The 26,939-nt window shown below is 42.1% G+C and overlaps 1 protein-coding gene across 8 annotated transcripts; it reads left to right on the top strand.

Moving 5' to 3' along the window:
• The first annotated feature begins 403 nt into the window (after positions 1-403).
• mtmr3 (myotubularin related protein 3) lies at positions 404-26,926 on the top strand. 8 transcript variants are annotated; one of them, XM_020706230.2, is made up of 23 exons: positions 514-689; positions 1,751-1,836; positions 2,305-2,365; positions 3,724-3,780; positions 6,987-7,076; positions 8,050-8,166; positions 11,924-11,944; positions 12,772-12,854; positions 13,327-13,493; positions 13,571-13,667; positions 13,930-14,043; positions 15,212-15,402; positions 16,166-16,297; positions 16,433-16,544; positions 17,613-17,808; positions 17,917-18,102; positions 18,250-18,420; positions 18,955-19,100; positions 19,472-20,939; positions 21,058-21,168; positions 21,326-21,414; positions 22,244-22,270; positions 23,749-26,926. In XM_020706230.2, exons 4-23 carry the CDS (start codon positions 3,778-3,780, stop codon positions 23,918-23,920), a joined length of 3,693 nt encoding a protein of 1,230 aa, XP_020561889.1. In that variant the 5' UTR covers positions 514-689; positions 1,751-1,836; positions 2,305-2,365; positions 3,724-3,777; the 3' UTR covers positions 23,921-26,926. The 8 variants fall into 8 exon arrangements, with proteins under 8 accessions (XP_011477866.1, XP_078808698.1, XP_020561888.1 ...); XM_020706229.2 differs by lacking the exon at positions 1,751-1,836 and having other exon boundaries at positions 496-689; XM_078952573.1 differs by lacking the exons at positions 1,751-1,836; positions 23,749-26,926 and adding an exon at positions 22,636-22,749 and having other exon boundaries at positions 496-689.
• The last annotated feature ends 13 nt before the right edge of the window (positions 26,927-26,939 follow it).

The raw sequence follows: 26,939 nt of genomic DNA, 5'->3' as shown, positions 1-26,939 counted from the left end.
AGAGTTCTTTATATATGTCCTACATCATCAGAACAATTCCACAAGAACATGTTAAAGACATCAAAAACACAGTTTTCACCCGAGGGGGTCTTTAATTTGCCATATAATCATGATACATAAAACGTAAATTTAATGTATACTGCCTCACTTTTAGTACAGACTAAGCATAGACATACACTTAAATAGACTACTACATGATTTTACTAACTAAGGGGTCTCTTGTGGGATTTAAAAATCACATTCTGGTAAAATAAATAAATAGATAAATGAAAATAATATCAATAATAATAAAATAAATATAAAACGAACTTGTCACGTGCATTTGCAGTGATCTAAATGCATGACTGTTATTTTTATTCTCTTAAGTGGAGGTTATTTAAATGGCGCCATGCTTTCTCGACGTAGTACTGTATTATCATCTCCATCCAGTGTTTACATGATCGCACCGCGTGGTACATCTGAGCCCCTCCCTCTCGCAGAGCGTGATGGCGTCACTCCAACGTAAGCTGTCGGGCTGGAGAATTCGCGGCGATGGCGACGACGACTCCGAGCTGGAAGGGGATGCCGTGAAGCTAGCGTCGGCTCGGATATGACTACTGCCTATTTGATGGAGATTGGCTTGCTGTTCTGTTACTGCATGGGCTTCGGATGACTGCTTCGCCTCGTACTCGACGTCGCTCCGTTCTCTGGTGAGTCCGCCGGCAGGAGCGCGTCTCTGTGTGTTTTGACAGAGGCCTCCGCTCTGGGGTCCGCCCTCCATCTCATAACAACAAAAACAGTTGCAGAGCCGCGCTAGCACAACCGGCTAATGCTAACTAGTCAGCTTACTGGCTAGACCGTGGAAAAGCTTTTAATGCCAAATACCGACAGCTAAGAGATTGCCACACCACATGGACGTGTTTATTAGGACTGTTTGCAGCCTAAACGAACCCTTTGACCAAGTCTTAGGCCGTTAACAGTACTTTTCCAGGAGACTGTTTGTTCGTGGATGTTAAGGCGCTAAAATGTTGACTGCCGATGTGAACCCTTAACAAATACATTTAAATAAAAAAGTGGAAGAGCTTTAATATTAGTCACTGCATGTTACTCTTCGTACTTTGATGCTTCTGGCGTCAGTTAAAAATAAAAAGTAACCCAAAGGAAATTCGTGTTTATCTTAGCGTTAGCCTGCAAGTCTTAATATTGCGTATTATTTTCAACACATATTCACATTATTATTGTCAAATGCATACTATTGGCCTTGCAGTGCAACTTTAAGCTAACAAACCCAATTTTTAGACTTTTTAGAGCGCAGCTGTTTATATGGGGGTCGCGCTGCTTACCTACCTAGCCTCGTTTTGCTGCATTTTTACTATCCACGTCAGTGAATATTAAACCTAAACGAAAAGTTAGTCTGTACTGCCAAAGCCCGCAGTGCATGCCGGTCTATCACGGGACACGAGTAGGGTTAAGGCTCTAACGGGCTAAGCCGTCCGTGCGTGATTGAGTGAACTCGCAGCCAGACTTGATCCGTGGGTCATGAGCCTGCTGTCGTAAACAGAGCCGTGCGCTGGCAAGATATACTTTATCAGGTAGCAGCAGCAGCAGGAAAAGCAGGGTGGCCCAGTCAGTTTTGACCCTCCTTGGCCTCCATACACAACACTGAAAGACCAAGCTAAGCAAAAAAAAAAAAAAAAAGCCTTATTGTTTCTTATATTTTTCCATATAAGTATTTGGTTTTTTTTGCATATGCATCTGCACTGTTACTCAGGTGCGCTGAAACCACTGATTCAGTGACCCCCTTGGATCAGATTTCAGCATCTCCAAGAGTGGCCGACGTTTTTTAACCGTTTATTGGTCAGTTATATCTCTTTTTATTTGCCTGCCATGGCTGCTGCTCAGCTGGGACATGTAACAGCTTGCTTCTTCTAAAATGAGATGTTTAATCTTACCTGTTGAACTTATTAACAATGTAAGTGGCTGATTTTATACTTATATTTATGTCCCACCTAAAAGAAATCATTAGGAGTTCTAAATATGTGCATGCATTTTTTTTTTTTACTTTTGTTTTTACAGTTCCCATCAACCTGAAGTAAGTGCCTAAACTGATGTGGAGTTACAGCTGGCACTTTTCAATTTTGCATATGATTTTGCATTATATATCAGCTGGAATGCAAAGTGACCACAGACAATATCATTTAAAAAAAATATATCATTAAAGTGTCTGTAGGGCTAGTCAGTTTCATGTGTATATATGTCAAGAACAACTTTGCGTGATCAAGAGCAATGTTTGATGGTAAAAATATGTTATTTTTTATTTTGCAGATGTTCTTGTCCTACTTTGAATTTCCAAACAGGATCATCTTTGCTTAGTGATTGTCTGTGGGTAAGTCAGAAACTGCCATCATGTGAAGTTACTGTTTTCACCACAATTTCACACGTGATGTAAATGTTTACACAGAGGTTGTACTAGAAGGTTATATCTGCTGTTGTAAAGCCTTTTTATATAGAAAGTAAATGCTGTTAAATATGTAAAAAATATTATGCAAAAGGTCAGCAGATACAAAATGACTTCAATGGAAGACCTTCTTGAATTCTGAGTTATCACAGAACCAATGCATTGAGCAGAGTTTGCTTAGGTTGTTGCTGTGTTTTCTATTTTTTATGATCACTTTTCTCACTGACTTTAGTTTTTCTGAGCAGTGTGCTCTAATACAGACATTTATCCAGTCGTGAGTCAGGTATATCACTGGGCCTAAACATGTTTTACTTGAAATTAGTTTCTTTTGTTTCTGCTTTACATTTTTCAAATAATTATAGTCTTTTGACGGACTGTAAAACGCCTTGATTCTTATTAATTTCTTGTTTATTTTTAAAATTTGGTTCAACTTTAAACATAAAGAAAATCTATTTTAACTTAGATTTATGTATTAATGTGGGATTCACGGAAGGTTAACTCATCACTGTCTGAATCTAATTTAAGTCACCAAATGTCGAAATAAAAACCAACTTCTGGTTGCTGTCGAAGCGGAAGTGTCTACGGCCTCAGAGACTCAAAGATTCTTGTCTCGCAGAACGACTTCTCGAACACGTTTAACATCTTATCTTGACTAACCTGCATTTGTTTGCACTGAAGCCACTTTCCATTCATTTTAACCTAAATTTGATTTCAAATTCTTGGTCTTATTTGTGGTTGAGAAATAAACTTGCCTGGATACACCACAATCTTATCCTGAGTAGCTGCTGGTTTGTTGCAGTTTCAGAAGGTCCCTGGTGGTCCTTGAATGTTTGCTGTTAGTGACGACTTCCCTAAAAGTAAATCTTTATGTTCTGTTGGCGAATTTTATTATGTTTTACGTACAGCTGTTATTTAAATAAATGAGGTTGATCTCTGTTCTTTGTTTGTTAGATCTGTGAATACAGATGCTTTTCCCAGGTGACCTCCAGTTTTGCCTCCACTCAGAATTTAAAATGCATTGATCCGTCAGTATTCTTAGGAGCCAGAAAAAAAGCCTCTTGATATGTGTGTCAATATAATCAGTCAGTGTCGCATTCTCAGCATCAGGCTAGTATTGGATTTTTGAAACCTCAACTCAGACTAGATGGTGAAAAGGTGATTTAAGGATTGTGGATAAAGATCAAATTGGGTAATGCTACAGTATCTGTGCTTTTCTCTAATAGTTTAAACATTTTGTGCAAACAATTACTGTAAGTAATTTTATTTTTGTGTTTTGTTTTTTAAAGACTGATTTAGATCAGCATCTGTTGTTGGGTGACCCACACTCCTTCCCAGGGGCCATGGTAAAGTATCCACTTTTCTATACTTTGGAATAATGACTTCTGTGTTTCTTGATCAATGTGCTGTCTGCAAAATCGGACTTCTAAATCAACTGACCTTAAACCAGTTTTAATCAGCACTGTTTATCTGGAAGTAGACTGTTGCGTCACATCCAACAGTGGTAAAGGTCCTTTAAGGTTGCTGTGAAAGCAAGATAACTTTCAGTTTCTCCTGTAAGGTTGTAATTTCTGTGATTACATTGTGACACGAGCCCTGATCTAGAACTTTTTCATGAAATCCCAGCTTGTGCAAGAGTTTGTAGTCTCTTTAGGCTGTTCTGTGGTGTCAGCTGTTTGTTACCTCTGCTTTTGCTAAACCATCATCCCACAGGATGTGTGGCCAACAACTATTGTGTATTTGTATCCACAGTATCTTCCCTTAGTAATTGTTTGGTTTAAACCCTGACAAAATATGCTTTAAATGTCTGTTTATATCTGTCACTGTGACAACAGTCTTGTTTTTCTTTTACTTGTTTACTATTGAATAAGTGACTATCGCTCCTCGATCTTCTTCTAAAAGCTTTTTCTGTCTGGTGAAAGTTTTTGTTTTACAACATTGCTGTTGCAGTTGTATTTTTTTTAAATCAGGTATACACACACAGATTTACACACACATACACACACACACACACACACACACACACACACACACACACACGCACACACACGTAAGTTACAACTTTAGACTTTTGACAGGACTGTCCTGTCTGATCTAATCAACCAATCAGCACCTTTCTTTTGTGAGCAGCAAATCAGATTGCAAAAATCCACACATGGATGCATTTTCTTTGTTCCTCATAGTTTAATTGTTGTCACCAAAACACTGTCAGTGTATTATTTACCATCATGAAGCACACATCGTCAGAAACGAGTTTGTCCAGCCAGGTGCTCTTCAAAACCCCTCACATTAATCCATTAAAATCAGAATTTTATGGTAAAAAAGAAAAAGCTCTCCTACACTTGCCGTTTGTTGTGTTTGCAAAAAGATCAAAAGTCTTCACCTGTTTATAAATTGTTTAAAAAATCACACAAAGTAAGGTGATCTTTTTCATATTCATGTCAATAATCAGATGCCTGCCTGCAGAGAACCAGTTCATCATGTCACAAAGAAAATATTTGATGATTTAGCTTTTTTATGCTCTGCTTCAGCTTGTAGAAGGTGAATCAGTTATAACGTAGTTTCCAGTGAAACACAGTGACATGAAAACTACTTATATTTGTTGACCATGAGGCCACTTACATATAAATTTAGTATACACTTTTATAGAAAATGCTATTTAAATTACAATTATTGGTTTTAATTTTTCTGTGCTTGTTTAAAAAGTTTTCCAATTACGAATTCCTGAAAACCAAAAGGTTCCATGAAAATTGAATCAGATCTTTGGTTGGAGGTAAAATAACTTCTGGATACTGGTAGTTTTATTGGGTTTTGCTGTACAGCATAGAAACATGTTTTTGAATACGTATTTCACAAAAAAGCTGCCAAAATTGCACACATACACAAGTCTTAACACGCTGAAATCACTGCACACACCAGCACTGTAACAAAACAAAAACAAAAGCAACATTTGAAAAGAGGTGTCATAAAACAAGAAGGGAGTGGTTGAGTATGACCTTTGGATCTCAGATTTCTTTGAGTTTTTCTGGGGTTGCCTGAATTGGCTGCCAGATCCTCTCAAAGTGCACCATTGTTCCTTTCTTACTGAACGGGATCAGTTTCATCCCAGCGTTCAAGATCCTCTCTCAGAGACACATTTTTAAACACAAGTCAGAAGTAATCAAACTTCCCAAGTAAAGGGTTTTATTTTAAATCACAAATATGAAATACCAAAGAATAGGTACACAAACAATGTGGAATTTTGAAATAATCTATTAAAAATTGGATGTAGAAAATTTGATATATTTGCATTATTAGCACAAAGTGTAGATCAGCTGATTTTCAACCAAAGAACTTAGAACATTTTTACCTTTTGTGTTATAAAAATATTTTTTTATCAGAAGAAGATGATCTTTTTGCAAACATAACTCATGTAAAATGAAAGCATAATATCAAAAACAAGAGTTTAGTTGACGTGAACATAGTTTTTCTGACAGAAATGTAAAGTAATGACCTGTTAGACTGACTGTCAAAAGTAATCACAGATTTCACGAAAATTAAAATAAAAGAAAACAGTAAATATCTGTTTGTTTATACCATGTAATGTTTATCAATCTGTGCTGGTGGAAAGGTAGCTCTTTGGTTGGCTTCTAACAGGTGAACAGTGCTGATTGGTTGTTCTGTTGAGATGGAACATTCATGTCAAAAGTCTGCGTGTGTGCGTGCACACTCAAGAGAAACATGTGTGTATGTGTTGAGGACCTGCAAAAAATGTTTTTTGAGGTGGAAAATGCTTTTCCAAATGTGCAAAATATTCATCAAGTATTTTTTACTCTCAAAAATCATTTTTATGCAAAGACAAATAGGTTATTAACCAGGCCAAATTATTCTGCACTTGAACATTTTTATAGATACTAGCCTTCTGTTTGCAGATGTCAAATTTGTTTACTTGAATGAACATCTTTCCACGAAAGATAGCTCCATAGCTGTCACCCCAATTGCTTGTCCAGTAACACTTGTACCAGTCAAATAGTTGATTTAGGAAGCCCCAATGGGCTCCAGGTCCTATTTAAATCAATTCACAGTTTTATTTCTATTTTTGGAGCCTGTTGCCCTCATTGGTTATACAATGACTCGTCATACCCCCAGTATGACATCATCCAGCAGCACAAAACAGTGTAGGTGTGAAGGGAAAGAACTCTACATGCAACACTATCAGATTGTTAAAAATCAACTGTTTGTCCCAAGTGATTGTGACACTTTTAGGAACTCCAAACAACCACCGGACGTTGATGGAGTAAATATAGAGATTAAGCTCAGAAAAGGTGTAGCACTGCTTTTACTGCTGGGAAAGAAAAAGGAAAAAAAAAGGACAGTTATGTCAGTTATTTTTTGGGGGCGGCCGTGGTGCAGCGGTAGGGCGGTCAACCCATGATTGTAGGATTATACAATCCTACAATACGCCATTTTTTATTTTAAAAGTTCAAACTAATGAGAAGTATGTATGTGCAACGATGAAGTGGTTTGAAAGAATGTTGGTTCCCTTTAAAACAAGATTGTCTTCGCTCTGCAGGAGGAGGAGGGGCAGCAGAGCCTGGAGTGCATCCAGGCCAATCAGATCTTCCCCAAGAAGTCCCCTGTCCTGGAAGAAGAAAACATGCAGGTGAACAATTCCTGATGTTTTTGAAGAAAAGAAACAGGAAAAGAGAAACTAGAGCATTCAGTACATTTTATTTCGTCAGTTCTAAAGCTTGTTACTTTGTGACTTTTACTGCCTGTTTAACCACACAGTAGAGCACATTGAAAAAAACATCGATTGTGGGTATTACTCCCCCGAGGCAATAAGCAGCAGAAAAAAACGTTGTTTTTTTTTTTTTTAATTGATTTGGTCTTGGTTGGGAAGTTAAACAGTTAAACTGTTGTATAAACGCAAGAAAAGAGGAACTAAAGAAGAAAAATAGAAAGCCTTCAATGAAATGTAAGTCAGCATGACCCAGCACCATCAAAACGGTTGCAGATCTGGACTTTAATTCCATCTAATTAAGCCAATTCTCTTATTTCTGCATCCGCTTGTAAAAAGAGGCCTTTGCAATGCCACTTTGCACCTGTTTGCCAGGCCACACGGCAGGTCCACGTAAAAACCCGAATGACATGGGCTAAGCGGGCTGACCATGTAGATCCCTGTCCATCTGGGAAAACAATAACAAGAGGCACAGACAACACATACATCCTTGTTGCAAAAAAATGTTGCTAGACGGTTTGTATCATCTTAGTCTTGCAGTTTATTGTTGTATATGCTCCCTTGTGTGAAGGTTTTTGGTTCCTAACCCCCAAATTTAGTTTTGAGTAGAATGTGCTCACTTGAAGAACACAATTATGTTTGAGGTCAATGAACCCACAAGTCCAAAATGGTCTGTCAAACTGTTTTACTTTGTTTCATTAGAACTGAAAATAATGCTTTGAAATCCTTCTGAATATTTCAGGGTTGTTAGTACAAATTATCAAAATATTCTTGATGTTTTTGTTGATGTTTTATTTATGTTATTACTAGTTTTATTTTGTAAATGGTTGTAACTGCTGGTTTGATTTGTGTAGTTTTTATATATAGATATATATTTATTTCCTGCTGTTGCTAGGTGCCCTTTCCTGAGCTACACGGAGAGTTCACAGAGTATGTGGGGAGAGCAGAAGACGCCATCATTGCAATGTCAAACTACCGCTTACACATAAAGTTTAAGGAATCTGTTGTCAATGTAAGTATCTCTAAAAGGGGATTCATAATTTCTTCTATGTAAAGTACTGTAGTGTTGTGGAGTCTGTGTGAAAGTACGTGTTATTGTTTTGTGAGTAGCTGGAGCCTGGGCTGCTGTGCCAGAGCAGTGGTGACTGGGTCATTCAGACCTGATCTCCACTGGCAGCAGCACCACGTGACCCCTCATACGCTCCCTTTCTGTAGTCACCTGCATGCTATGCTTTCTCTCTACACTTGCTGTTGCCATGGTTGCACAAGTTCCAGAAGGGATGCATAACATTCACAGCCTCCCTCCCCATCTCTTTTCACCATAATATAAAAGACCAAGTACCTTTATTACCCAAATCTGGAGTTTTTCCTTTCTACATTAACCAGCATCCTCATTTACCACCACATGCTCTTCTATGGTATTTAGTATCCAACATCAAAGCATGTGTGCACACTCCTTTTATGTGTGTTGGAGTGCATTTTTTCTTCATTTATTTTGTACCTGTGAAGGATTAAAACTGTAGTCCGCTGCTAGGAACCTTACAGCACCTCCACTTTGTTTGAAGACATCTTTGCTCTATAATTACACGTTGGCTGTAATTTGATAAAACAATAATTCCCTTGAGAAAAACACAAGGTACGTTAGATCACCAAGCTGCTCTTATGCTCATGCAAGAGAGAGGAGATTGTGTAATGGCAAGTCATGCGCTAGAAAAAAAAAATAGGGGATTGTGATCTTTCTTCCTGTTTTTCTGCAAAAAAACTAACATGGTTGAAGAAATGACATTTTGCTTTAAAGAGGTAGCAAAATGCATGTTTAGAAAACTTTGTTTTACTCCTAAAAGCTTTATTCTACAAGTTAACTGTACTCCTGGAGCATCCTATTGATCAAGTTTCTAGTTCTAAAACTAATTTCTATGACCAACAGTGTTGATCTGTTAAAAGATGTTATTAGGCATTTCTCTGTTTATTAATGACTCTCCTGGAAGGGTTGTTGTGTTCGGTTGGTATGAATGTGTTCGGTGCTTAAAGCCACGGCTGGGCTGGAAACGTTGGAATCAATGCATTGCTTGTTTTTCTGCCCTTTTGGATGGCTTTGCACAACCAAAAAGGATTAAGCTACTCCAGTTACAGCCTATGTTGTCTGTCCTGCCGCATTTTTGACCCATCAGCTGCTTTTATACTCAAACTATGATTTACGGCAATATGGCTATTTACACACAGTACTTACTAGACTAGGTAATTTGTAATGAAATTACTCACTCGAATCCCTATTCTCTACTCTTAACTTTGGTTTAATGTAGTTTGTTTAGTTTCTTCAGGGGGCTTCACAAAAAAAAATATATGAATACTATTATTATTATTATTATTTTTTGTTGCACCAGTAAGGTTGGCGTTGTGAGGGGCGGTAAGCTGGCGAGAGAGCATGAAAACGGATGGGGGACAGGAAATGGGGGTAGGGTTTCATCATGCCAACAGTCCCGCCCACAACTCAGAGGCCATTTCTAATTAACTACCGCCGCTCTGCTATGTCCTAGAAAACGACAGTTTTTCTTTGTTGTTTTTGTTTTTTTGGCGTAAACATGCATAATCACAATTGAAAGACCACTGGGAACAATGTCACAATAGATTAAATGATGATTGGAGTGGGACAGCACTTCCAATGAAAAAGATTTTTGCTTTTCAGTGAGTTTAAATAAATAAATTAAAAACATTTGGAATGTTTATATCAATCCTGAAAATAAAAGGCATACAATATTTTATTTTGGGTTCGATTGAATAACTTCGCTCTACAAAATGGTAATAAATGTATGCATTCATTTTTCATATAGTTAGAAAAGATGTTTTTTTTCTTTACTAATTTTAACTTCATGGATGAGAAAACAGAAGCATTCTAAAGGCACTCATCACTCTAACTGTAGTCCAAGTGAGATGATCGTGTTAAATTTTACATTATATATTTACCTGGGTAGGTTGAAGATAAACAGCTGATCTGTAGTTCTTGGCCATTCTTTGAAAAAGTATAACCATCAACCATCCTCATGACTCAGCAGAAATGTTTCCACTGTCGGCACCAACTTTTGTTAATGTACAGCTTTGGCTTTTTACTGAGGTGAATCTACTGTGTATTAGCCATGCAAAGCGTCTTTATCTGTGGACACGCTCACGCAGTCAAAACAAACACTACTAGATTGTTAACTTTGACATTTATTCTGTGGAGCATGCGTGTGATTACATAAACTGGTATGTGACTGAGTTGTATGATGCAGAATTTCTGTCTTCTTTCAGTTTAAGCCGTAAACTTTCTGGGATTCTGTCCTCATTTAAAGCTTTTATTTGAAGGGCCTTTGCCTAAAGTGGAACAAGTTTATCCTGCATTAATTATTGAAGAGAGTTTTACTGTCAGTGTATTTTTTATTTTATTTTTTCCACGTAACAATGACAGACGTCATATCTTATTAAATGGGCAGCCGCAGTGCAGCGGTAGGGCGGTCGACCCATGATCATAAGATTGCAGGTTCGATTCCCGCCTTGCACGCCCAGGTGTAGAAGTGTCCTTGGAGAAGTGTAGAAGTGTTCGGAAGCGGAGCCACCACCAGTGTGTGAATGTGTGTGTGAATGGGTCTGTGACTGTAAAGCACTTTGGGCCTTGTAGGTAAAAAAGCGCTGTATAAGTATACATTTACCAATTACCAAGAAGGAAAAATGGTTGAAGCACTCCCAGCAAAACTGTAAACAGCGACTTGAATTGACAGTTACACCTCCAATGTGGACTGATTGGAGCATTGTGGAGCAGTGTGAGTACGGTAACTAGACTGTAAATTCCACTGAATTTACCCAGCTTTATATCTGTAGATCACATCAGACGTGGATTAAAGACCCACTCCGATCATTTTTTGATCTATTGTAAGTGTTCTCAGTGGTCTTTTGATTACGTTGTTCTTAGCCAAAATCAAAAAAAACTGTCATTTTCTAGGACATAGTTTCTACAAATCAGTAGGATACAAGTTTACTTCTGAGTTATGGGCAGGATTGTTGGAGCCCCCCCCATTCCCATTGTTGAGAGCTCTCTATTTACATGCTCTCCTGCTAGATTACAGCGCCTCATACCCCCAACCTGACATTACAGGTGCAACAAACTTAGTGAGCAATATTGGAACTGTCCAGTTTTGAGTCAGACGTCCGCTGGGACGAGGAAAACGAAGCCGAACAGGAATCCTAGTCATCTACAGCTAAATGAAACTGCAGGGAGATTGTGGACTTAATAAATAACAATCTTTTCCAAACAGGATTTTGCTCTAGATTTACAACGATTTGAAACCGAAATAATCAGAAATGTAATTTACAGTCTAATTTTTTCTATTTATCAGAAAAATGGCAAAAAAAAAATGTGTTGAAAACAAACACCCAAAGCACAATTTTTTTTATCAGTTTGGTTCTATAAAGAATGATGTGTTCTTGGTTCCTTGGACTGGGTATGGGCCCAGGTCTGTTTGGATGGATTGATGGGAGATCTGTATCACATGACTGGACTTTTGGAGCTCCTAAATCAGGGGCGGGAGGTACTGAAAAAGAACAAATGTGGTTAAAAGCAGCTCAGGAATTTTGATGGTGGCCAGATTAAGAATGTAGAATCGAGCTCGGCAATTAAATAATGGCAGCAGGACGCTCAACACCCAGAATGTACTCTAATTACCTCTCACACTTGCAAAGACAGAAATGGACCAGCAGCCTTTTTGTAATTATTCTTTCTGTTTTCTTTTGGATAGACTTGTTGTTGTGAGGTGTCAGTAAGTATACAGCAAAGCTGCACGGAGTGAAATATACGATTTAACTTTGTGTGCCTGAACTAGCTGCTGCTGTTTGGGAGTGGACTGGCCTTTATTCACCCGTTTAACATCACACCTTACACTTTTTAAGGATGAAAGATTTGAGCAGCAGTTTCAGCCTGTGGACTCAATCTCCATGTCCTGTCAGTCTGTTTATGAGAGTTCATCCATATTAATGACCTGCTGGTGTCTGTGCATGACTCCTGACTGGATGAGCACCAAGCTTGGCCCACTCATGTCACACAAGCCCAGGATGGTGCTGAAAACAACTCTTAACTAATTAACAGTTGGAAGACAGAAGCAGCACAGCTTTCTTCTTGAACTTTTCAACATATTCTCTTAGGTTATGAGCACATGACAGCGCTGCTCTTCAGATGGTATTTGCTCTGAACAGATAAGACTGCAGCTCTGTGTCAAGAGGGAAATGAAAACAAGTTATTCACATTGAGTTGTCCAGCGGTTTTGCTCTTCCTTAGGCAGAGTTAAGAGGATTAAGCCTATTTAAAGAATAATGAAAGCTGTGCTGTGGAATACTAATAGAAATGCATCGTTTTGGCATAATACTTGATCATATTTTGGTCTTAAAAAGTACTTTTTAACTGTATTTACTACAACTAAACGTTGCTGCCCACCACACTTTTTACTGACTGCATGAGTTTGGTACTTTTATGATAAATGTCACTTTCAGGAACTCCAGTATCAGTGATGAGAACATTTTTCTTCTCAGCTATGTAGCATCAGATGAGATGTTGTGTGTTTGATTCCCTCCCTGATATTCTGCTCCACAGGTTCCTCTGCAGCTGATCGAGAGCGTGGAGTGTCGGGACATGTTTCAGCTTCACGTCACCTGTAAAGACTGTAAAGTTGTCAGGTAAGGACAGGAAAAGTTGCAGGCGTTGTCATTCAAAATGCATCTATTCCTCTGCATTTGGAGGCTGCACATTCTTTTCATCCAGAAGCAACGGATCAGAAATAAAAAGTAATTTCTCTAAGTTCTTAGAGTTTAAGAGAAGCCTCAGCTTTATGGTGTTTTTCTGTTTTAACAAGAAAGCTGTAGACATGTAAAGACGGTTGGTTGAATAATGATTGCCACGTTCAGAAAAGCTCACATTGATGCAGCTCTAATATTGTTGTGGAGTCTGAAAACGTTTAGTTCTGTGGGTTAGAAACATTGAAATTAAGTCACTACAGTAGTAAAAACATTCCCTCTTTTTTGTTCTTTTTTTTTTTTAACAAAAATGTAAATTACAGGTAAAGATAGTTTCAGATGTGTTTAGTTTTGTGTGTAATGTGTGTTCTACCAGCCTTGAGGCATGTTACAGATGGTTTGGTGTCTCTCTCAGGGGTCAGTTCTCCACCTTTGAGCAATGTCAGGAGTGGCTCAAACGCCTCAACGCAGTCGTGCACCCTCCATCTCGCTTGGAGGATCTCTTCTCCTTCGCTTTCCACGCTTGGTGCATGGAGGTGTATGCTGGGGAGAAGGAGCAGCACGGTGAGCTGTGCAGACCAGGTGCGCCGGATTCTCTCACTGGCCCCCAGGAGAACACGGAAACTGGTCTGGCTGAATCATTTGTTGATGATCTGCAGGTGAGCACGTGACTTCTTGGTTCAAGAACGAGGTGGAAAGGATGGGCTTTGACACTCACAATGCCTGGAGGATATCGGACATCAACAGCAAGTTCAGGTAAAGGAGGCTTTGACAGGGAACAGTGCTGCATAGATTTCCTCTGTTCACACAGAGGATCCTGTCCTTTGCTGTCATCGGCAAACAAGGCTGTGTTTGTGTTATACGGCGGGTGGTTGTGTTATTGTACTCCAGTGCTGCTGCACCCCTGGGCTGGCACAAGGCTAAAGTAGGATTAGGTGTCTGTAGACAGAGACCTTTGTTGAACTGTCACTCTTTTTTCCTGTTTGACTTTGCTCTCTCTGGTCCTCTGTCATTCCAGGCTGTGTCCCAGCTATCCACAGCAGCTCCTGGTGCCCGCCTGGATCACTGACAAGGAGCTGGAAAATGTGGCGGCCTTCCGATCTTGGAAGAGGTTTCCTGCTGTAGTTTATAGGTTGGTGCTCTCATTTCCTTCAGTGTTTCTCAAACTTCATTTTAACTGTAGTGGCTGCTGCTTCACATACGTAAACCCTCTGTTTTTTATAACCTATGGAAGTTTTATCATTGACACACTTAAGTTTCAGTCTATTATTACACAGAAAAGAAAACTTTTTTTGCGTAAATAAAACTGATCTTTGATAAAGTTTCTGTTTGGGACTCAGGTCCTGGATCTTAACTCGCTAACAGAGTTCAGTCACACCTTCTGTTAATTAATTACCTTTTTTTCTGCAGGTTTCAATCTCTTTTTTTGTTCAACAACCTTTTGTGTTTAACTTTGCAAGTCTGTATCAAAAATGGCATGAAGATGTTGCACACTATGCCTGATGTACAAGTCGTAGCTTTTTTATTTCTTCACAGACAAATTATTTCAGTTCAGTTAGTTTGTAGTTATTTGGTGCATAAAGGTTTTTACCGCAGAAATTCAAATTTGGCTGCACGGTGGCGCAGTGGTTAGCGCTCTTGCCTCACAGCAAGAAGGCCCCCGGTTCAAGTCCCGGCTGGGGGACATGAAAACACAGCATCAATGGGGGACCTTTCTGTGTGGAGTTTGCATGTTCTCCCCGTGCATGGGTGGGTTTTCTCCGGGATCTCCGGCTTCCTCCCACCGTCCAAAAACATGCTACATAGGTTGATTGGCAACTCTAAATTGTCCATAGGTGTGAGTGTGAAAGTGAATGGATGTGTGATTGAGGATATTCTACCCTGCGACAGACTGGCGACCAGTCCAGGGCATCCCTTGCCTACGCCCAAGTAGCCGGGATAGGCTCCGGCAACCCCGTGACCCCGAAAGGGAATAAACGGTTAAGAAGATGAATGAATGAAAATTCAAATTTGAAATTTCAAATGTTTTTTCAAGCAATTTTTTTTTTTTACTTTTCCAAAAGAAAAGTTGAAAAACATAAATTTATTTTCATATTTGTCAAAAAATTGAAATAAAAAGTTTCCTTTGTTTGCTTATTTATAGAAGAGAATATATAAATTCTTGTGACTGATTCTTCTTGGTCATGTTTTTCCCAGTTTTACTTGAAGCTAAATGTGTTTGTTTTTCAGTATGATTGTTTCTATGGTAACTTATGTCCTCTCTTCTGTGGCTTCCTTCTCTCCTGTTGCCTCTCGCTTAGACATTTGAGCACAGGAGCCGTTATCGCCCGCTGCGGTCAGCCGGAGGTCAGCTGGTGGGGTTGGAGGAACGCTGATGATGAACATCTAGTTCAGTCCATTGCCAAGGCCTGCGCCGTTGACAGCAGCTTCCGGAAAAACCTTCAGAATGGCACCTACACCAACGGCTCCGACCTGCCCGACACAGACTTTGGTAGAAGCTCGCCATCAGTCTGACTTGACGTCTCTTAAGATGCACACTCCAAACAGATTACACTTTAAGACCGACTGAGCGATAAACATACTGTAGATTAACAGTCAATAGATAAAGGAAAAGCCCGTCTCTCAGCAGGGCTGCTTTATTCTTTTGCAAATCTAGATGTGAAAAATCTCAGTATTTTGTTTCACTGATAAAACATCATCAAAATCACCTGAGAGATGCCGTCACTCTGTCTGCACGTCTGTCTGAGTCCAGCTCTTTGTTCTTTGCTCTTCTGATGAAACCATTGTGAAACATTTGATCGGCGCTTCATTCCTTTCTTGTGAATATTTTATCAAAGAATCTTTAATAGTCACGGGAATATGCGAGTTATTTGGCATTTGGCTAGACTGAAAAATGACTTCATTTTTTTTTTTTCGATATTTGTTTTTCAGTAAACTTGTAAAAACAAAGAGTTCTTTGAGAAAGGAGGCAGGAAGTTGAGGATTTTTATTCAGTCAATGCTTCCAGCTAATTGCACACCCTGACTTCCACATGGAGGTCTTGCTATCTGAGGAATTTGCGCACACTGTTGTTTAGAACAACCTGTTGGAGCATGTCTGAAGTTGCTGGCTTGAACTTAACGTGTAGATCAAAGTCAAGCGTTTCTTCTAGATAAATTAAATGAATCTTTTCTGAGCTGGAGTTTTTCCTGCAGAAAAACAAACAAACTACATCATCTTCCTCATGAAGTGTTTTCTCTGTGTTTGTGTGTCAGAATCCTCCATGACCAAAAGCTCAGAGGTAGAAACTTTAGCCATCCATCCCCACAAGCTGTTAATCCTGGATGCAAGGTCTTACGCTGCAGCCGTGGCTAACAGAGCAAAGGGGGGCGGCTGCGAATGTCCCGGTACGTCCTTTCAGTTTAGTCTAAACTTTGAAGCATAATTGAATCCGTGTGTGCGGCACTTTGAAGTCGACCTCGGATTACCTCGAGCACCATTGTTTCCCCAGCTGAGGTCAAAACTGTTTCGTCTTTGTCCAGAGTACTATCCCAACTGTGAGGTGGTGTTCATGGGAATGGCCAACATCCACTCCATCCGCAAGAGTTTCCAGTCTCTGCGTTTCCTCTGCACTCAGATGCCTGATCCAGCCAAGTAGGATTTTTTTCTTTTACCTAGGAAAGTTCAGTGGAAAATCAATAAAATTCAAATAGCAAACTGAAAACAGATTAACAAATGAATGCATGTATAAATCTGTATATAGATGTCAGTGCTGGTATGTCATGTACAGGTTTGGCAGTCTGTCACAGAATTTTTCATGAATCATATTTTAGCATAGATTTTTTAAATGACCAAGACATTTAAAGTGAAGCCTGAGTCTTTTATTTGGACTTGATTTCTTTGAGTGTTTTAGAGAAAAACTAGCCTAAGAAAAATAATTCAGATCAAAAAGCTGCTATACTTCATTTAGCCACTAGGTTAAAGGTGGCAAGGGCGACCCCCCCCCCCCCCCCCCCCCAGTTTTTTTGCATTACATTATATAACAAGTATAATATGGTACATACAGTGTTCCTTCATTTATCGCAAGAGTTACAGTCTAAGAATAACCCCCGGTAGGTGAAATCTGCAAAGCAGGATTGCAGATATTTTCAAACGGTGAAAGCCCTCACTACACACTTCACATTTTCACACTTTTCTCTGTTGTTTAAACTCTCCAAGTTTAAAATTTCATAGAAATGTAAGTCCAGTATTATAGAATGACAACTACCTGATCGCGATTAAAGATTTATGTAAACGCATTCTGTACAGAAGTCACAGCACGAAGGAGATTGATTGATAAGATCAACTGCCAATCAGAACGCAGAACAAAATTAGCTTAAAAAAAATTCATCCAAAGTTGCACTGAAAAAAATCTGCTAAAGGTGAAGCCCGATATAGCGAGGGAGAACTGGATATTTGAAATTGTATTTTGAAATGTTTTCTTTCATGTGCTGAAAATGATTCAATATAAAAAAAATATTATTAACAAATCGTAATGTTCAAACATTGCATTTAATAAACATTGCATTGTACAAACCCCAGCATGTAAGTAGACATGCTGGTGTTGATGAACTGATTTCCTCTGGTGTTTTGTTGTATGAGTTTCTGTTTTGCTACATGAATCTTCAGGCAGATGCAAACTTGCTTATGTTAAAGGCTCATGAGCGCTGTCATTGTCCACAGCTGGCTGTCGGCTCTTGAGAGCACCAAGTGGCTACAGCACCTGTCTCTGCTGCTAAAGGCAGCCCTGCTAGTTGTTAATGCAGTGGACCGAGACCACAGGCCCGTCTTGGTCCATTGTTCTGATGGCTGGGACCGAACGCCCCAGATCGTCGCTCTGTCCAAGCTGCTTTTGGATCCTTATTACCGCACCATAGAGGTATGGACTACTTCCTTTCCTTCAGTTGGATTACCATTTTCTGTCAGCCGATAGGAAGCGGTGACAAACTGACATTTTTAAACATTATCATGTTTCGTTTTCGTGCAGGGCTTTCAGGTTTTAGTGGAAACAGAGTGGTTGGAATTTGGCCATAAGTTTGCTGACCGCTGTGGCCACGGAGAGAACTCTGACGACCTGAACGAGCGCTGCCCCGTCTTTCTCCAGTGGCTGGACTGTGTTCATCAGCTGCAGAGGCAATTTCCATGCTCCTTTGAGTTTAACGAGGCCTTTCTGGTATGTACAAGTGTGACAAGTCCCACACTGAAAACATTTTTTTTTTTTTTGGTAAAGTGATGAGGTGTAATGCCCAGAGGGGCAGTGTTTGTACATGTGGCACATGTACGGCTGTTAGGAGTCTTGACCTTTGTTGTGTTTTTGCAGGTGAAGCTGGTGCAGCATACCTACTCCTGTTTGTTCGGCAGCTTCCTGTGCAACAGCGGCAAGGAGAGGGAGGATCGGCACGTCCAAGAGCGGACCTGCTCAGTGTGGTCGCTGCTCAGACCGGCTAACCGCACACTGAGAAACATGCTGTACTCCTCCCACTCTGAGACCGTAAGTCCAATGTGTCTGATGCTCTTTTTGCCATTTGGTGCAACAGTTAGCTGCTATACTTTTACAGCTAAAATTGATGAAAGCACAACAAAGCAGGAAAAAGGATTCTTGCAAACATTGCAAACCCGACAGCGTTCACGCCTTGGTTTCTTGTTTGTGTTTGGAGCATGCCATCAGATGTCAGAGCAACCCCCCTGCTGATTGCACAATGCTTTTGAATTATTGTTTACTGCTATGGTTACTTGGACGATTTATAGTTTTTTATCACACCCTAATGAGAATTAAAGTTTTATGGTCATAGCTTTGGTTTTGTTATTCTGTCTGAGCCAGAATAACAAAACCAAAAAAAATCTATGGTACATAAAAAAACTTAGCTCTGATTTTTTTCTTCAAACTGCCAATAAATAATTCTTTCCATTAGTTCTATTTCATGTTTGGAGGCGTCAGAGTTTAGATGTGCTTCAGATTATTTTCTTGTTGCTTTTCTTTGTCTCCTGTTTTTATCCCGAGTGACGTCTGAAGCTGTCTCTGCAGGTTCTCCACCCTGTGTGTCATGTGCGCAACCTCATGCTTTGGACTGCGGTCTACTTGCCCAGCTCCTCCCCCACCACTCCCACTGATGACTCCTGCGCCCCCTACCCTGCGCCTGGTGCCAACCCGGAGGATGCGCCCCTGGGCAGGTGAGCCTGACCCACTGGCATCCAACCCCTTCCCCACTTCCTGTCTCATGTAAGATAAGTCAAGGAATTTGCAGCAAGAGGGACCCGGATTTTCATCTCTACTGCTTTTGTTCTTTGCTCTGCACAGGCCGATCACTGATGCTGTTTTACTGAAACGCTTTCTAAAAAACGTTTGTCTTTTTCACATCTTGACATACTTAACGATTGTTGCCTTCAAAGTTAATGAGTCAAAGCCTGAATGTTTTTCTTTTATTATGTTTTGTGTTGCATTTTTCCCACTGGAGCTTGTATATGGTCAGTTAGTAGAGCGCTTTGTTATTCTGTTTTTTCGGGGGGTTGTCTGTTCATTTCTCCTTTAATTTCCTGTTCAGGCGAACGAAAACTCGCTCTTTTGACAACCTGCCCAGCGCCTGTGAGCTGGGGAGCTCGCTGGCTCCCAACCGGCGCTCCAGCGACCCGAATCTCAACGAGAAGTGGCAGGACCACCGGCGCTCTCTGGAGATCAATGTTGCAGCAGGACCCGAGGAGGGGGGGAACCAGAACCATGAAGTCCCGCCTAATGGAGAATGTCCGTATCCCGATGGAGTGGACTCTGAACCGGTCAACAGCCCGCAATCCCAGGACTCTCAAGATGTTGTCTGTCAGGAAGCCTCTGTGAACAAAGCAGGGGGGGGAATGAAGGAGGCGGAGCTCTCCGTGGCAGTGGGAGTGGCTGAGGGCCAAATGGAGAATATTCTTCAGGAAGCCACAAAGGAGGAAACTGGGACAGATGTTCCAAAAGAAGGAAGTGATGTTGTAGCTGCTGCTGTCTCGGATTTGAAGCTGGAAGAGAGGTTTGAGCAGGAGCATCTGAATTCAATGATCTGTGGAGCTGAACAGAGACAAATACTTGTAAATGGTTACCGTCCAGAAAAGAAAATGGTTGAAGTTGAGGAGGATGGTGACTCTGCTCCTCCGGCTCCTCAGGAGAAGGAAGCGGATCAGCCAGAGGCTCTGATGAAGCAGGGTCTCCAGAGCTCTTCTGTTCACAATGAGCTTGAAGAGGGACCCAGGGAAAGTTGTTTAGGTGAGCCGGAGCAGCCTGCCGCTCAAAGAGTGGTAGCCAACGGCTCTGTGGACAGCTCAGCAGAAGATGCAAGCTTAGATGATTCCTGTCCGGACACTGATCGGGTTGAGACATTGGACAAGAGAACCTCCTTGATGGAAAGCTCCACAGAGACTTTGACAGATGAAGCCTGTGGTAGACAAGAGCTTTCAGCACAAGGTCCTGTTTGTGTGAACCTTCAACCCTGCAGCGATGACAGGAGCCAGCTTCCCTGCTCCAGAAAAGAGAAGTGTCTGGAGGCCGGAGAGCTCGGCTTCAGTAGAACTTTAAATGGAGGCAGTAAGCAAACCTCTGTCAGTGCCTTTCTGTCTGCAAGTGCCGACCTCAGCAGGGACGGCCTGAGCAACGGCGACTGCTCTGATGGAGTTCCCAACGGGGCTCCTCACTCAGCCAAAGTAAACGGGGAGCGGGCCCCTCTTAGTCGACAGGTATCTCAAGTAAGCTGCAACTCTCTGATCCTCCACCCGCGGGGCAGCTGCTCTCAGCACCGCTGGTGCCACTCCATGCTGAGCCGGGCCACCACCAGCCCAGAGCAGCCGTCCCGCAGTCACCTGGACGACGACGGGCTCACCCTGCACACCGACGCCATCCAACAGAGGCTGAGGCAGATTGAGGCGGGTCACCAGATGGAGGTGGAGACTCTGAAGAAGCAGGTGCAGGAGCTATGGAGCCGCCTGGAGAATCAGCAGCACGCCGGCTCCCACAGAATCAATGGGGACATGGGAGATGAGCTGGTGAGAAAAACACAAACCTGATGTCTTTGGATGAGTTTGTGTCATCATGAAGCTAGTCTAAACATCAACATTTACTGGGTGAAGCGTCTGTCATTAGAACGGTCTTCTCTCCACACAGACCTCAATGACAGACTCTGAGTACAACCTTGATGCAAACTGCTTGTCGCGCTGCAGCACGGAGCTCTTCTCTGAGGCCAGCTGGGAGCAGGTGGACAAGCAAGACACTGAGGTACGGAGTTGCTTTAAGAGACTTATATCAGGACAGGAACGGCCTTAGCTCTCAGAGCAAAGCCAGATTTTTACCAGTAGTTGTGGATGGAACGAGTGATGTGATGTGACGTGACGTGATGTGGTTTTGGAAGCTGTGAAAGACTTTTCCGTTTCAGGTCACACGTTGGTACCCGGATCATTTGGCTGCCCAGTGTTACGGCTGCGAGAGCAGGTTCTGGCTTGCTACCAGGAGGCATCACTGTAGGTAAGAACAGAACCCAACCTGGATCTGATGGACTTCTGCATTCCCCCTTTTTCTTCAGTTAGCAACAAATTATTTTCCTCCTCCGGTTCAAATGAGTAGCTTTCGCCTTCGTTCCATCCATTAGTGAAATATAAAGTGTTCTGTTCCAAAACACCTCTTCTCACAGCTCTAAGTATGAAAGCTGTCTTGCTTCTCTGGAAGCTCTGACCCAGTTTTATTCCTCTAACATCTGGTAATCTGTTTAGGTTGTTTCTAAATACTCCCACATGAATTAGGATCAGTATAGTTTAAGGTCTAGTATTGCCTAAAGGCTCCAACAGAGTAACGGCATCCTGTCTGATATCCGGATGACCTGCTGATCTTCAACATGGAGTTCACGTCATCAAGTCTGATGGTTTTTAGAAGTTTTTTTTCGGATTCTCTGTGTGAGAAGTTAACTAGTTTGCTTCCTTGACTGCCTGATGATTTAAACTTTGTTGAATGGGCTTGCTGTTAATGTGGACCGGGATGACACAGTCAGAAGAAATGGAAGGTCTTTTTCTGTCTCACGTCATCTGCCGAGGCATTTCCTCTGCTCTTATCGCATCTCCACATCGGTTAAGTGCTCCTCGCTTCCTTTTTCTCTGCCGCCGCTTGGATCAAGTGAATCCATGGAGTGAAAGGAATATCCGGATGAAAGCTCTGTTCTCGCTGCAGCTTCAGGCTCAGCTGGGGCAGCGTGCAGCCTGTTTGAAGGCAGCTCTTCAGCAGGCCGTGCGCTCTGTGGTGTTTGTTCTGTCCACTGTTCAGGCAGATCTTACCCATTGTCTGCCCCTCTCCTCCTCCACAGTGGCAGGGAGCCTGTCCAGGAGGTCTGGTGAGATCCGGCTCCCCGGTCCTACCCCAGCCTTCCCCTGCCCTTCTTGATCTACCATTGCTGCACCCACCTGCTCCTTGTCCTAACCCCCCACCCCCACCCCACCCCCCACACTGCATTGCCGTTCAGTTTTGATTAGCAGCGGCTTCATACGATGTCTTCTCATGTTTTTTTTAAGAAAGCGTGTTTCCATTGAGTGTTTTTACTCGTCTGTGGTCGTTGGCACTGTGCGGTCAGCCGGCCGGCTGTGATTGGTCGAGGGCTGACTAATTTTTATGGGAACGCTTATTTAAAACCAAACAACCCCTCCTTTCAGCCTCAACCCACCATAGCAACGCATTTACCACCAGCCTCCCACCCTGCAGATAACCTGGCAGCATGCTGCCCAGCACCGGCCCCCCTGCATCCCACCCCCTCAGCAGCACGGCTTGGTGTTAGACGCCTCTCAGTCCAGTCAGAAACTGCAAAAACCAGCCGACTCAGAGTTGATCACAAGTTTGTTTTTTGTTTTTTTCTCTTGCTCATGATGCAGGTGAAAGGGCACTGTGTGTGTGTGGGTGTGAGCGCATGGCCTTACATTGAAATCTGAGCATGTGGTTCTGAATCCTTTACTGTGCCCTGATGTGTTCAGAGTTAAAGACCCACTCCAATCGCCCTTTGATCTTTTTTAAAAGCGTTCCCAGTGGTCTTTTAAATTATGATTATGGCGTTTTTAGCCCAAATACAAAAACTTTGTCGTTTTCCAAGGCATAGATTCTGCAGAGTGGCAGTAGTTCATTAGAAATTCACCTCTGAGTTCAGGGAGGGACTGTAGCCGTGGAATGAAACCTTCCTTCACTTCCTGTCACCCATCTGTTTCCACTCTCTCCTGCTAGCTTACAGTTCCTCACAACCTCTGCCTGACATTATCCGTGCAACAAAATGGTGAGCAATATCGGAACTATCTAGCAGCACAGTTTTGATGACGAACATGGATCTATTTTTCTGCAAATGGATGCGTCAGAATGGAGCGGAGCAGGGAGCTTCTGGCCTGCTGATTGTAGCTCCTGATTCACGATGATTTGAATAAAGAAATACTCAGAATTATATTTTGAGCTTTATATATGCCCTTTGTTATCAGAAAATACCACAAGAACTTATTAAAAGCACCAAAAACACAATTTTCATTGGAGTGGGTCTTTAAGAATTAAGGTACTGTTGTGGTAGAGCACCTTACCTGAGACAGCATGTAGAAAAGTTCCACAGCAGAGGTTAGACTTTGGGGTTTACTTGCATTTGTCATCTGCACTTATCACATGTCTCTGGAGGGTGGAGTCTGTGCTTATGTCAAACATGTAATCAGTTTATAATGAATACATAGGAATTCTGTTTTCTCTGACTCTCACCAGCACAATGTGCCCAGGAGATGTGTGGTAATAGGAGCTGTTAAGCGGCTCTGTATCAGTCTGGTCCTCTGATGTGTCTACGTCTCACTGCAGGAACTGCGGTAATGTGTTCTGCGCCAGCTGCTGCGACCAGAAGATCCCAGTGCCAAGCCAGCAGCTGTTCGAACCCAGCCGCGTCTGTAAGACCTGCTACAGCGGCCTTCATCTCAGCTCGCCTCCCCTGGACCTGGAGCTTGAGAAGCCCATCACAGCCAGCTCCAACTAGGCTTTTTTGGGGGGGAAGGAGGGTGGACTGTACCACCACCAGCTGCTGACACAGACACTTGTGAAGAGCACGGGAGATACACAGAATGTCCCTTTTTACTTTGTGCGTGTGCTGCAGGTATGAATAGACAAAGTGTTGAATGGTGGGTGTGCACAGGGAAAGAGTAAAGTGTGTGAGGGATGTGTCCACGCAAGCTGTGTGTCAGGGACGGTTTGCAGTTCGAGGAAAGACGAGTGAGACTGCACATCCAGGCAGAGCATAGCAGAGCAGAGCGGGTCGTCTCACTTCTCTCACCAAAAGTCTCATGTCTGACTTGATGCTTCTCGTCACATTTCTAAGAACGTCAGAGCTTCGACTCCTGACGGAGCAGGGACTCCCATTTTATCCAGAAGTTTAAAAAAAGAGGTCTTCTTTTTTAAAATTAACATTTATTTAAACTTTTCCCTGCCTCCTGTCACAACATTGTAAATTCTGTCAAGTTACATATTCCAGCAGAATGAGAGAAAACAGTTGTTTGCTGTAGAAATTTAAAGATTCCCCTAAATATTTTCTGTAACGATCTAGTTTTTTATCTGAACACTTTCAACAACTGCAGTTTCAAAAATATGGTCTTCACTTGTTAAGCACCGATAAGTTTCAAACTCCTCTCCATCTCCATGCTGTGAGCAGCAGCAGTTTTTGAGCAACAGCTCAAAGTGTAGCTAGAAGTCAAACGTGTTTGTTTTTCCCAGGTCTTCTTATCGATTCTTGAAAGTCCAGACTTGTTTTCCAGTTCCTGACAGCACTGAGCTTGTGAAACTCTTCTGTTAAATCTTCCAGCAGCTTCAGACAGAAGCCTGGCCATTACCAGCTGACAGCTGCTGAGCTCTCTCCCCGCTCAAACACTGTTATTATTCGTCTGCAGAGCGTGAACCGATGAGCTGTCAGTTTCTGCAGGACTGCAGAGGTGCTGCAGTTAGTTCATTTAACCCTTACTGAAACCTTTCAATTTGTGCCCCTCGTTCAGCCCGGTAATGACGCCCAGAGTTGAACATCTCCCTTTTCATTTATTTTTTTAGTCTTCTGGTAGAAATCAGGTGGTGATGTTTTACACGTTTCTGAACTGTCTGAGCAGATACTCAGTCAGGATCTGACAGATTTCCAGCAGAATGAACGCAGAGCTGCAGCAGCAGCAGCAGCAGAAAGGGCTCTCGGCGTTTTCGCTGTAAACACACATGAGGCATTCGAGTGAAGCTTTACTGAGACGACCGCTCTGCAGCACACCCATTCAATGCCCTCTTTGCACACACTTTTGTTTTTGTAAAATAAGTAAATAAAATAATATATTCAGATACGTATATAGCATTTAAGAAAATGTATAGATTCCGTTAATAGTGGCTCACTTAGTCACAGTTTTATAATGCTTTGTTTCCCTTTGTTAATAATTGCAGAAGAATACCTATATTTTGCAAGCTTTGGAGATGAAAGGTGTGTAGTTTTTTTCTAAATTATAGAAGCAGGTTGTCCTGTTTTGATGCTGCAGTGGTTTTCCCTTTCAAATGCGATCTTTCCTTTATTTATTGAGGTGTTGTTGAATTGCTCTTAAACATCCAGATGATTGAACGGCCTCCGGATAATCAGTGTTTATGAGGCGCCGACTGAAAGATGTCTCTGAACTGTGGATTTGGCGGCCCTAATAGTTTCAGGATATTTTGCATTAGCCAAACACGGCGGGATGAGGGGATGCAATCATCTCCCAGTCATAAGGGGGGTACCGAAACGGAGGTTGAGTGACATGGTCAAACTCCAGCAGCATCAACCCAGTACCCCCTTAAACCCCCCAAAACAAAAAGAAACACGGAAATGACTTCATTCAAATTTTGTACCAAAACTACCTCTATCTTAGTCCCACTTTCTTTTGTACGCTAAGCTTGTAGTTGCAGAGTGGTTCCTGCTTTCCACATCTTCATTGATGGAGGCCTTTTGTTGTTGATCTGAAAGGTACAGCATACATCCGGATGGAGCTGGCCTATCGTTTCCCCGTCATCCCCGCTCATCCTGCTGTGCAGCGCGCGGCACCACAGTTCTGACTATCAAACGAAACGCACAAACGGACCGTGTGATCAACAGCGAGGTTCCGCCTCGTCACAACAGCGGCTTGGCCCGAGTGCGTGTTCCTGACGCCTCCTGCTGGATGTGAGGGTGGTTGTAGGGTGAGGGGAGGATTGATATGCAGCGAAGCTGCAGACTTGAACTCGTCATAGCCAGCCTCCAATCTAAAGCTGGTTTGTCCATTTCTCAAATTTTGAAAGGGGATCCAGAGGGATGGCTCTCAGAGATGGGAGGGGGGGGGATGTTTCCTCATAGCTGGAAGCCTGCATCGCTCTCTCCTCTTTTCCACCACCATCACAGAGCACGTCTTGCTTAATAATCCATGAATGTGAATTGTTCATATAGTAAAAAGACAGAAAAGCTCCTGTTTTGCACATCAGTAGGCAGACACGGCCACAGAGCGCATCAAGAAAAAAGTCCACCGGAAAGAGCGCTGCACTTTTGGGTGGTGTAATGAGCACGATGAAGACGGCTTGTGACGGCCGTCATTAGCCGACACGCAGCTGCGCTCTTCCTAGCGCCTATTAGCTCCTCTCACCTGCTTTATTCTTCTCCACCAGAGGCTCCACTGCATCGGCCCAGTAATCACTCATCGCGTGGGTGCATCGAGCATTAGTGTGACTGTGCGAATGCGTCTCTTTTCTCGGAGACTGGTGCCAAGCAGTTTTTATTACGGGTCTCTCACAAAGGGATCAGTTTGGATTTATTTGTTTTCTTTTCTTCTTCCCTCCTTTTCTCCCTCCCTTCTTTTTGATAAGCACTTTCAACCTCGTGTCTGTCAGAGGACTGTGTAGTTGTACATAGCGATTTCCTGTAACAAGTGCTCCTTGTTTCGTCTGAATATTTTGTTTTGTTGGATTTACTTTTCAGAGCATTACCTTGTAGAATTAAAGGAAAATAAACTAGAAGAACCGACTGCAGTGTGATT

The sequence above is a fragment of the Oryzias latipes genome, chromosome 9 (assembly GCF_053564925.1).
Source record: "Oryzias latipes strain Hd-rR chromosome 9, Olatipes_Hd-rR_3.1".
NCBI lineage: Eukaryota > Metazoa > Chordata > Actinopteri > Beloniformes > Adrianichthyidae > Oryzias > Oryzias latipes.
This window is presented reverse-complemented; position numbering and strand designations above follow the sequence as displayed.